Below are 12,724 nucleotides of genomic sequence, written 5' to 3'. Positions count from 1 at the left end.
AAGGGGGGAACATCCTTACAGGCAGTGGCGGGAATGTGGGAAGAGACCAGAGGAGTCTGGGGGAGACCCAGGCAGGCAGCTCTGAATCGAATCTGGCACGCTGAAGCTGACAGACACTGGCACCACCTGTAGGCACGGTAGCACGGCGGTTTGCTCAATCTCTTCAAAGCACCAGCGATCCGTGACTGGGGTTTCAATTCCTGCCGATATCTGTAAGAGGTTCGTTGGTTTTCCCCAGGACCGCAGTGGTTTCTGTCAGGTGTCCTGGTTTTCCCCCCAATATCTCAAACTTTTTACAACTTAAGGTTAGTAAGCTGTGGGTTTGCTACGTTGGTGCCGGAGGCACGACAGCACTGGTGGGCAACCCACAGCACATCCTCGGACTGTGTTAATCATTGACGCAAATGACATTTCGTTATTTTGATTACATGTGACAAATAAAGTTAATCTTTCATCTTTCTTTCAGCGCACTGTGCCAGACATTTACAGATCATGCTATGCAGGAATTGTTCTAAAAGTAAAGTACATTTATGACACCATATACGACTTTGATTCATTGTTTCGTAAGTATTTACTCAAAAATTTAAAGAAGTACAATTGGATTTATAAAAACGGTACATAAACAAAGACGGACAAATGACCAATGTGAAAAACAGGACAAACTGTGCAAATAAATAAATAAATAATACAGAAAACATGAGTTGCGGAGTCTTTGAAAGTGAGTCTGTAGCTTGTGGAATCAGTTCAGAGTTGAGTTGAGTGAAGTGATCCACGCTGGTACAGCAGCCTGATGGTTGAAGAGTAATAACTGTTCCTGAACCTGGTGGTGTGGGATCTAAGGCTCCTGTACCTCCTCCCCAATGGCAATAGCGAAAGGAGAACGTGGTGGGAGTAGATGTGAAAATCATCACATTTCCAACTGGATGTTCACTTCTGAACGCACTTTGCTGGCTGCAAACTGCGTTGGAAAGCCCTGTAAGCTGTTATATTCATGCAAGTCCTTCTCTTTCATGTACAGCTTGAATGAGGGAAAGGACTGAGCACAGAGCCCATCAGTTCACAGTTGAACAGCTTTTGCCACGCACTGTCAAGGCTTTTGCTTCTCTCAGCCACTGGCACAAGGGGCCAAGGACTTTGCCAAACAGCCAGGAACCAGAAACAACACTGCCAAAGACAAACATCCTCTTATTCCAAACCCTGGCCAAGCTGTGATCTCCCATGTATAAAATACTATCCTTTAACCAATTTCCACTGGGAGAAGTAGAAACTATTTGTCAAACTGTGTTAAAGGTTGAAATCTGAAAGCATTTTCTTTCTTTAACTCTCTGTCTTACTGAGTCATCCATTCAGGCTCTGTGGCTGCTTCTCTCATATCACCCGCTGTGTGCAATTCTCTATTCTAATTACTGCTCTGTCTGTGTTAATTTTTCACTCCTGGTGTCAGCAGGATACCCACACCCCTTGACAATAAATGCACTCTAATAGGTGGAGAAGTTGTGGGTGGAACAAAGAAGATGTCGTTCACTCAGCATCTCAATTAAAGTATGCCATGTTCACTGCCTTTGCACCCCACAAACCTTCCAAGTCCTCCAGCATTTTACGGATATTCCTAACTTTTTCTCCCAAAAAAAGCTCGGAGCTCAATTCCCACCACTGTCCGGTGAAATTCTCCCCGTGACCACGTGAGTTTCCTCCGGGTGTTCCGGGTTCCTCCCGCTTTCCCAGAGATGTACAGGTTAGGGTTAGTGAGTTGTGGGCATGCTCTGTCAGCACCGGAAATGAGGTGACACTTGTGGGCTGCCCACAACCTTCAACTATTCAGTCCTTGAACTGATCAGTAAAATCCTAATCACTACAGTTTAGCAACACGTGGCCAAGTGGTTAAGGCGTTCGTCTAGTGACTCAAAGGTCGCTAGTTCAAGCCTTGGCTGAGGCAGCGTGTGTGCCCTTGAGCAAGGCACTTAACCACACATTGCTCTGCGACAACACTGGTGCCAAGCTGTATGGGTCCTAATGCCCTTCCCTTGGACAACATTGGTGTCGTGGAGAGGGGAGACTTGCAGCATGGGCAACTGCTGGTCTTCCATACAACCTTGCTCAGGCCTGCGCCCTGGAAACCTTCCAAGGCGCAAATCCATGGTCCCATGAGACAAACGGATAGCTATATATAAGCAACACTGTGATCACTTTGATCAGTCTGCAATTTTTGGTTGCACAAGGTGGGACGGTAGCATCATGGTTAGTACAACGCTTTACAGTGCAGGTGAGCTGGGTTCAGGTCCTCCTGCTGCCTGTAAGGAGTTTATACGTTCTCCCTGTGAACGCGTAGATTTCCTCCGAATGCTCCGGTTTCCTCCCACAGTCTGTATATAGTTTTTGTACCAGCCGTTTTCCCTGTGAAGGATCTCAAAATGGTGCCGCATGCCTGTGAAGCTCCTATAAGATCTTCATTGGACCTGTGAGTACTTGTACCGGAGCTGATGACAATAAACTTCACATGACCTGAGCGTCACAACATTTGTACCCGGGACTTCCCAGTCTGCTGTAGTGTGCACAGAGCCGGGATGCAGTGAGGAAGTCCCATTAGCCAGAGGGTTGTGAGTTCAACTCTCACTGCTGGAATGACAAACATCTGAGCTGGCACAATTGTACAGTCTAAAGTCACTGGAAATCGAAAATAGCCTTACATGAAGTTAAGAAGGCGCATGGCATGCTTGCCTTCATTGGTGAGTGGCACTGGGCATAAGACAAAGGAAGTCATGTTGCAGCTGTATAAAGCTTTGGTTGGGCCTCACTTGGAGTTCCACTTGCAGTTCTAGTTGCCCCATTACCAGAAGCATGTGGAGGCTTTGGAAAGGGTGCAGAAGCGGTTTCATCAGGATGCTACCTGGATTAGAGAGAGTGAGCTACAAGGAGAGGTTGGGCAGATTTAGGCTACTCACACGAGGAATTCTGCAAATCCAAAGCAACACACACAAAATGCTGGAGGAACTCAGCAGGTCAGACAGCATCAATGGAAGTGAATAAACAGTCGACGTTTCAGCTGAGACCCCTCCCTCAGGTCTGAGGAAGGAGGAGGAAGACCGCAGAATTAAAAGGTGGGGGAGGGGAGGGGAAGGAAGCTAGCTAAAAGGTGATAGGTGAAGCCAGGTGGGTGGGAAGGTTAAGGGCTGAAGAAAGAATCTGATAGGAGAGGGGAGTGGACCAAAGGAGACACTTAGGTTAGTATCAGAGGAAGCTGAGAGGAAACTTGATAGAAGTTTATATGATTATGAGAGGCACAGGCAGGGTAGACAGTCAGATTCTTCCTCTTGAGGTAGAAGTATCAAACTCTAGAGAGCAACACACACAAAATGGTGGACAAACTCAGCAGGCCAGGCAGCATCTGTGGAAAAGAGTACAGTCGATGTTCTGGGCCGAGACCCTTCTACACACCACGCTTCCTGCCATGAGGAGGTACCTGGTGTCCCTATCCCAGTCACTTCCACAACTCTGGAATTCTCTCTCCGCCGCCTGTAATGGACCTGTTGCACTCTTTTCGATAGACGCTGCCTGGCCTGCTGAGTTCCTCCAGCATTTTGTGTGTGTTGCTCTGGATTTCCAGCATCTGCAGATACTCTCTTGTTTCTGATTGAAATACTAGACACCATGCATTTAAGTTGGGGGCGTGGTGTTTACACGAGATGTGCAGTCCTAGATTTTTTTTACACGCAGGGCTCCCTGTAGCCTATTCTTTCTGACATGCTCTGTAAAAATTCTCCTGGTTCTTTTAGCAACCGCCCTTCACTGGCGGTAATTCACACTGGCCAATTAACTGACCAACCGTCATGTCTGGGAAACAGAAGGAACCCCCAAGCAGACACAGAAAGGACAAAAGGGTGTGGAGGGAATTTACCAGATGCTTCCAACATTAGGGTACATGTCTTAAGAGGATAGATTGAGTGAGCTAAGCCATTTATTACTGGAATGGAGGACAAGAGGCAACTTGACAGAGGTGGATAAGATGATAAGAGGTCTACATCAAGTCTTTTCCCAAGGCAGAAATGAATCATACAAGGGGGCATAAATTTAAGATGATTGGAGGAAAGTATGGGGAGGATGTCAGAGGTTGACTTCATAGTTATAGTCGTACTTTATTGATCCCGGGGGAAATTGGTTTTCGTTATAGTTGCACCATAAATAATTAAATACAGTAGTAATAAAACCATAAATAATTAAATGGTAATATGTAAATTATGCCAAGAAATAAGTCCAGGACCAGTCTATTGGCTCAGGGTGTCTGACCCTCCAAGGGAGGAGTTGTAAAGTTTGATGACCACAGGCAGGAATGACTTCCTATGACGCTCTGTTCTGCATCTCGGTGGAATGAGTCTCTGGCTGAATGTACTCCTGTGCCCACCCAGTACATTATGTAGTGGATGGGAGACATTGCCCAAGTTGGCATGCAACTTTTTACACAAATAGTGGTAGGTGTGTGGAACACCATGCCAGGGGTGGTGGTAGAGGCAGATACATTAGGGGCATTTAGTAAACTCTTAGATAGGCACATGGATGAAAACAAAATGGAGGGCTATGGACAGGGGAAGAGTTGGATTGATGTTAGAGTAGGTTAATGGGTTGGCACAGTATTGTGGGCCGAAGGGCCTGTACAGTGCTGTAATGTCCTATGTTTGACACAGGCAGGATTGTATCCATGTTTCTGGAGGTGTCAGACAGCAGCTCTACCAGCTGTGCCAGTGAGTCTCGGACTCTCCAGCACTCACATCAGCTATTCCATTCCATATTTCTCTTCTGAATGAATTAAACTTAAATTCCCCAGTAGCTATGTTAGGGTCTGACCTCCTGGGTTTTTCTATTGGTAAACGTAAGGTGCGATTAACTCATATTTGTATGTGAGGGATCACCAGGTCACAACACAGTGTTAAGGGAAGCTACCGTGGTACTTAAGTGGCAAACAACAGAAGAATATGGTACTGGAGGAGAGGAGGATTGTGGGAAGGCTAAACCCCAACCGGGACCAGCAGGCCCAAGCGACGTGACTCTGTGCTGTAAACTTGCGTCGATATTTCAAGGCCTTCTGGCTATTTCTAATTAAGAACTGCGCTGTTACATCGACATTATGTTGACCTGTGTCAGCAGGTATCTTGATAATTGCACGGGCTGCGTGATTGGCAAAAATAAGCAGGCATTTTGTGAGGAGGTGCAGCTGTCTCTCCTCTCATGCTGCACTCAAGAGTGCTGAGCGGAGGTCAAGGATGCCAGGCAAAGGAACAGCGCTACTGTGGAACACTCACTGTTGTTAATTCGTTTTCTCTGGCTGTGCAGTGAATCCAGACGGGTAGAATCACTCCAGGGGAATGTGCTCCTTGCTTCCCAACTCAGACTATACCCCATCTCTCTCCCTTTCGGCAACAGGACTGCTTGCAGGTTTTGAGTCACAGAGTCATAGAGCCTGACAGGTTGGGTGAGACCTACAACTAGAGGTCATGGGTTAAGCGTGAAAGGTGACAAGTTTAAGGGGAACATGAGGAGAGACTCCTTCACTCTGAGGGTCATGAGAGTAAGGAGTGAGCTTCCAGCGTAAATGGTGCATGTGAGCTTGATTTCAACGTTTAAGAGAAGTTTGGATAAATACATGAATGGCAGAGGTATGGAGGGCTATTGTCCTGGTGCAGGTCAATGGGAGTAGGTACTTCACATGGTTCAGCACAGTCTAGATGGGCTGAAGGGCCTGCTTCTGTGCTGTACTTTTCTATGACTCTACAGCACAGAAATAGGCCCTTTCGCCCATCCAGCACATGCCAAACTGTTATTCTGCCTAGTCCCACACCTGATCCATAGCCCAGCACACCCCTAGTAACACACACAAAATGGCGGAGGAACTCAGCAGGTCAAGCAGCATCCACGGAAGGGAATAAAGAGCCGATGATTGGTGCCGAGACCTTTCATCAAGACTGGAAAGGAAGGGGAGAGAAGCCCGAAGAAGGTGGAGGGAGGGGAAGAAGTACAACGTAGAAGGCGACAGGTAAAGCCAGGAGAGGGGGGAAGTCAGGCAACTGGAGGACAGGGGGGCGGGGGTGTGGGGTGGAGCCCCTCCCATTCATGTACCTAAACAAACTTCTCTTATACGTTGCAATCAAACCTGCTTCCACTGGCAGCTCATTCCACCCTCAGACTCCCCTCAAATATTTCACTTTCACCCTTAACCTGTGACCACTACTTCTGGCCTCACCCAACCTCGGTGGAAAAAGCCTGCTTGCATTCATCCTATCTGTATACCCCTCATAATTTTGTATACCTCTGTCAAACCTCCTCACTTCCTCTTGAGTTATGGAAGTAAAGCCTTAACCTATTCAGCCTTGCCTTTCTGACCCAAGCACACCTTTCACAGTGGTGCTAACTCATTTTCAAACACTTTAACTCCACCTCTTCTGTTATTATCATGTTAGCATCTCTGCTTACACTGCTTTAGCCTGCCCTAATAGATTCAGAATCAGAATCAGGTTTCATACCACTGGCATATGTCATAAAATTTGTTGTTTTATGGCAGCGGTATGGTGGTGCAATGGCATCAGCACTGGACTTAGAGGTGGATGGTCCTGGGTTCGAATCCAGACAGGTCCCGACCTGGGCAGCAGCAGTACCTGCGCGGAAGAAAGGCCAGGCAATCTACTTCCATATCTTGCCATGAAAACCCTATGGGCATGAGTCAATGCCAGCTCGACGGCACTCAACAACAGCATTGCAATAAATAATTATAAAAAAGCGATAAATTACATATATATCAGAAGATAACAAGGAGGGGAAAATAGGTAGCGTACATGGGTACATTATCCCAATAATACATAAATAATGATGTTTTGTCATGGAAGTTCCATATAATCTCTGTTAATTTAAGTTCATGTTAACTTATGTTTTCTATTTCTACAAAAAGCTAATTCTGATGACCCCTCTACCCAGGGTGGGTATGATCATAATAATAGGAAATTAGCGTGGTTATAAGGGGCTGAATGGCCATCCTCTGCATTGCTCTTGTTTGCAAGTCAAGTCACTATTTATTGTCATTTCGACCATAACTGCTGGTACAGTACACAGTAAAAACCAGACAACGTTTTTCAGGACCATGGTGCTACAAGGTACTTCTCTGTTTATTAGAGACGAAAAGTCATAATATTTTTTAAATTTCAATACATGCACCAGGTGTTGCCCTTGATTCAGATTTGAATTTTAAATCCTACCTAAGGGAAGTGACTAGGGCAGCATTTTACACTTTAGAAATACTGCTAAGGTATGTTCGTTTCTGTCACATAGTGATGCTGAATAGCTAATTCACACCTTTGTATCGAAAGATCAGGTTACTGCAATGCACTTTTTACTGGCCTTCCAAAGCAATCTATTGACAAACTTCAACTCAATTAGAATGTTGCTGCTAGAGCTTTAACAAAAACCAGGATGAAGAAGCATATCACTCTCATCATAACTACTCCGCATTCGCTTCCTGAATCTTTTAGAATTGATTTTAAAGTTCTCTTACTTGGTTTTAAAGCTTGCAATGGTCTGGGACCGGAGTATATCACAGAACTGCTTTTGTTCTATTATCCTGCTCGAGCTCTCAGCTCTTCTTCTGCTGGTTTTGTAAATTTAAACAATCTCTCTCAAAATAAAATTAGCAGATCAGCTTCTTTAGACTATGCTCCTAAATTGCAGAACACATTACCTAAAACTGTAACGGATGCAGACTCAGTTGACAATTCTAAGTGCCAGCTCAAGACATTTATCTAACCGTGCCTTTAACTAACATCATTTTGTCTTTTATTTTTATGTTTGCACTTCATCCCATTGTAAGGTACTTTGAACGACATTGTATGAAATATGCACAATAAATAAGTTCTTATTATATTGAACAACCCAAAGGAATTGTATCCATATCAGAAATACCAACGTAACATTAATGAAGCAATTAGCCGAACAAAATATTGTGATCAACATGAGTGAATAAAGCATCAACACCAGAAACCAGCTGAAAGCCAAACTACTGCATTATAGCCTTGCCACAAATTAGAGGCTTTCCCCTTGAGTCAGAACTAACAACAGCAATTTGCATTTAGATAGCATACTCGGTACAGGGAGGGGCTTTGCGAACTCTGCCACGGACAGTCCCAAGACCGTGAGAGGAGGGTTGGCATGTAGTTAGCTACTCCATCCCATAAAAACCCAAAGTTATAGAAACACCAGCAGCAGTTCCAAAGACCTCATCCCTGGGAGAGAGAAGATCTTCGTCCAGAAGTCGTATGGCATCGTGGTGAAAGTGGAAGTCAGAGGGCCAATCGAACTTCGGCCCAGAACAGAGGACTGTGGCGAGCTGCTGTCGGCAGCCTATAACCCAGTAAGGGTGATGGGTTTAAGAAGAAGAAGGTACTGTTCTTTACAATACCAGAGAAGAAACTGGATGAGGAGCTGATGGAGCTGGAAACTGAGATTAAAGGAGCATTGTAATGTAAAACAGAAACTGTAGATGAAGGGAGCACATAATTGGGACGCAACAACCAGACCAGGAGACAATTTACATCTCTCGATGCTTACACAGCATGCTTGTAACATTATTAAAGATCCATCCCATCCCGGATACTATCTGTTCAATCTCCTGCCATCTGGTAAGAGATACAGAAACATCTCAGCCAAAGCAGTTAGAATGAAAAACAGCTTCTTCCTGAGGGCTGTTATGCAACTGAATAATGCTACACCTTGGCTTGCCAATGACCTTTGAGTTCTATGGATTATCAATGTCACTTGTAAATTTCGGAAATTATTTTTATGAAGCTGTACTGCATGCATTGTAAATACCTGTTTTGCACAGACTAGAGTAACACCTCAATCTCATTGAAAAATGACAATAAAGTTCTATTCTAAATGAAATCCGCTAATCTAGTGGGCTATCACTATCCCACAGTGGAGATTTAGTGTGATTCCAGCTTTACCCACAAGCACAATCTCCAAATTTCCAAGTCCACTCTAGAAAGATTTGCTCTAGGTGACTTAAGTAGTCCATCAGCAAGATGCAATCAAGATTTCAAATACCTGTAAAACTAAGGTTCGAGATGGTCTGCAACCCTTAAAATCCCAACAGAACAACACAGATGTACATGCTTCACACAAGGAAATGTTGACAAAGTGACCTAAGCACCTACCTTCATCCAGTTCCCTGGTGTGTGAGATGAGAGAAGTCTAAACATTGTAGGTCTTAATTATTCTATCAGAAAGAGCAGCTGAGATTTGGTGGTAGATCGCTTCTGTCATTAATGAATTCCATTCTCTACATTTCTTGACACATGGTCCCTACCCTTCACCTACCTTCGTCCAGTTCCATTCGGATCTCGCATTTTCAGGTTCTACATCCAATCCAACGTGAACCAAGATCCAGTTCATGGGAAAGCTTAACCCTCAACAAAATTAATTTTTGTCTTACATAATTTTTAGTCACCACCATTTATAACATTTTAAATAAAATAACATTGCTAACAAAAGTTATACAGTTTTAGACAGGGGACGGGGTCAATGCTCTGAAAGGAATGAACCAGCACCACAATTGAAGAAGCCAGGTGTTACAAAGTCAAAACAAACCAGGTTTATCAGGTCAAGTACAATTGGATCAAAGGAGATGGTTTTCATCTCTTCCAATACCATTCGAAGCCCCACATTACAAACAACTGTGAACACAACACTGAAAATCATAGTCAATAGCTCCCTAAATTAGCCATGATAACACCAATGTAAAACAACCATTCCACCTGCACAAATCAAGTGAAATGCTCACTTGCTGGTGTCTGCCTGCAGCATTCAAGTAGCAAGTACAAGAGCAAGCACTTACGATGAGGCTGTGATCCCTCCCGAGCATAATGACCATCTTGTTTACTGTCCGGAGCAACTTATCCATGATGTCCTGAATATCCCGGTAAGTGCTTCCCTGGAAGATACAATATCGGATTATAGAATGAGCAGTGTTAGGGCATACTCTGCAGTTGGCAAATATTAATTTCAAGAGCAACCAGTCTTCAGATTTGAATGTGGATTGCAGATTGAATTTAAAATGCAGCTCTTAATAATCATCTGCCTGGAGCTGCAGGTTGGGGTTGATTGCAAACCAGGATAACACCCATTCACTTGATGCCTGCATATGCATGAGTGCAGCTAGTGGGAGACAATGCTGATTAACACTCACCTCAGTTGTCTGTAGTATGGCTGTGAAGAAGGAGGTGTTTGAAAATTATATGTAATTCAAAGGAAGCATTGTAGATACATTGTAACTATAGAATTTCCCTGCTGTTGTCTTTGATGTTTAGCACATAAAAATGTCACGTAGTATTGGGTCAGGCAGGTCTCTTCTTCCGAGAGTGTCTCAAATATCATGCCTATTGTTCGTTTTTGCTGAACAAACACTTATATATCCACTTGCTTCAATATCTGTCCGGTGACTTTGTTTCCAGTATGAGTAATAGTATGAGGAGACTCACTAATCGCAGGCGCAATATCAGCGTTATTGCAAACTGCTGCATTACTGTGACATCCCTGAACTTCACTGAATGGTAATGAAAATAATTTTTGATGTACTCATTCTTAACTCAAAAGAGAAACTATTTCATAATGTATAGAATCACTCGACAGCACTGGTTCAAATAAAGGAAGCAATATCAGAGGGATATTTTCATTGAAACTTCCCCTCCGGAGGCTGATGACACTACGCTCAGTGGCCACTTGATTAGGAACACCTGCTCATAAATGCAAATATCTAATCAGCCAATCATGTGGCAGCAACTCAATGCATAAAAGCATGCAGACATGGTCAAGAGGTTCAGTTATTGTTCAGATCAAACAGCAGTATGGGGAAGAAATGTGATCTAAGTGACTTTGACCATGGAGTGATTGTTGGTGCCAGATGGGGTAGTTTGAGTATCTCAGAAACAGCTGATCTCTGAGATTTTCATGCAAAACAATCCCTTGAGTTTACAGAGAATGGTGAGAAAAAACCAAAAAAAAATCCATTGAGTGGCAGTTCTTGAGTGAAAATGCCTTGTGAATGAGAGATGTCAGAGGAGAATGGCCAGACTAGGTTAAGCTGATAGTAAAGCAACAGTAACTCAAATAACCATGCACTATAACAGTGGTGTGCAGAAGAGCATCTCTGAATACACAAAATATCGAACCCTGAAGGTAATGGCTACAGCAGACAAAGATCACCAGCACACACTCAAAGGCCATTTTATTAGATTCAGGAGTACCTAATAAAGATGCCTCTCAATATATATACTGTATGGGTTTCAAGGACATGTACACTCTCCTTTTCAATAGGCTCCTCCACATCAATCAATGCTAGTTTACTTCCTGGCTTATGTAATCTTAGGCTAGGAGCAATCTTAAATACAGTCAAAGTCAACTGAAGCCCACGAAAGACAAACAGAAAATCACAGATGCTCATTGGAACTACTGACTTCTGTCATGTACAAAGAAAGAAGAAATCGTACTCCTTTCCCCGTTCAATGTTTCACTTCATGTCGTGGCTGGGAGTGGGGTGCAGTGCAGTTGCAATGGGTGGGTGCAGAGAACCATTCTTTGTTTATGTCCTTGCAGGTTTCTCCTGAATTCCTGCTGCTTCCTTACTGGGAAATCAGCCAAACTTTTGGAACACATTGGACCAATAATCCAAAGCCACAGAGAGGTTACAGCATGTAAGTAGGCCATGCAGTCCATCTAGTTCATACTGGCTCTATACAGTGCAATTTGAGGATAACAACAGACTTCAAGGTGACCCAAACAGGCTGGTGGAGTGAATGGATAAATGGAGTGAATGGGAGATAATATTCAATGCTGAGAAATATAAGCCGTTATACGAGGGGTGATTGACAAGTTCGTGGCCTAAGATAGAAGGAGTCAATTTTAGAAAACCTTGCACATTTATTTTTCAACGCAGTCCCCTCCTACATGTACACACTTAGTCCAGCGGTCGTGGAGCATACGGATCCCTTCTTTGTAGAAGTGGTCCACAGGAGGTATGGTTGATAAGTTTATGGCCTAAGGTAGAAGGAGATGAGTTATTAACTTCAAACTTTCTGCATTATCACTCAAAGAGTTGAACTACACGTGCACATAACGAGAGCGTCTTGGACCTCCAGGTGGTCCACAGCAGGGGTGATTGATAAGTTTGCGGCCTTAGGTAGAAGGAGATGAGTTATACAGCTTCTGTTACATGCACGTGCAGTTCAACTCTAAGTGAAAATGCAGAAAGTTCGAAGTTAATAACTCATCTCCTTCCACCTTAGGCCACAAACTTATCAATCACCCCCTGCTGTGACGATTTTCTGGAGGTCCAAGATGCTGACTTCTACAAAGAAGGGATCCGTATGCTCCATGACCGCTGGACTAAGTGTGTAAATGTAGGAAAAATAAATGTGCTAGGTTTTCTAAAACTGACTCCTTCTACTTTAGGCCATGAACTTATCAACCACTCCTCGTATTATGGTTGGAAGAAATGGAATAAGCAAGAGGGTATAATTCTAAAAAGGGTATTCGGCAGGATAAAAGGGGTCCCCTGTTATAGCTGGGGTGGTGGTGGTAATGGGGATAAGCTCCCACTGTCTATTAAATGCATCTCAAACAGCCTCTGGCAACCAAGTCCAGCTCCTGGCCTTCATGTGTGACTCTAATTTCAAACCTTCACTGCCTTGCAGCT

At 43.9% G+C, this 12,724-nt stretch overlaps 1 protein-coding gene across 1 annotated transcript in view; it reads right to left on the bottom strand.

The window, feature by feature from the left end:
* The window catches only part of LOC140196859 (dedicator of cytokinesis protein 2-like), a 1,243,024-nt gene that overhangs the window by 761,134 nt on the left and 469,166 nt on the right, over window positions 1-12,724 (bottom strand). The window contains exon 27 of the mRNA XM_072256747.1: window positions 9,869-9,964. Within this exon, the coding sequence (XP_072112848.1) occupies window positions 9,869-9,964 (96 nt within the window). The remainder of the gene's footprint in view (window positions 1-9,868; window positions 9,965-12,724) is intronic.

This window comes from Mobula birostris, chromosome 4 (genome assembly GCF_030028105.1).
Source record: "Mobula birostris isolate sMobBir1 chromosome 4, sMobBir1.hap1, whole genome shotgun sequence".
Classification (NCBI taxonomy): Eukaryota; Metazoa; Chordata; class Chondrichthyes; order Myliobatiformes; family Myliobatidae; genus Mobula; species Mobula birostris.
Note: the sequence above shows the minus strand (reverse complement) of the source record. Positions and strands in the feature narration are given on the sequence as shown.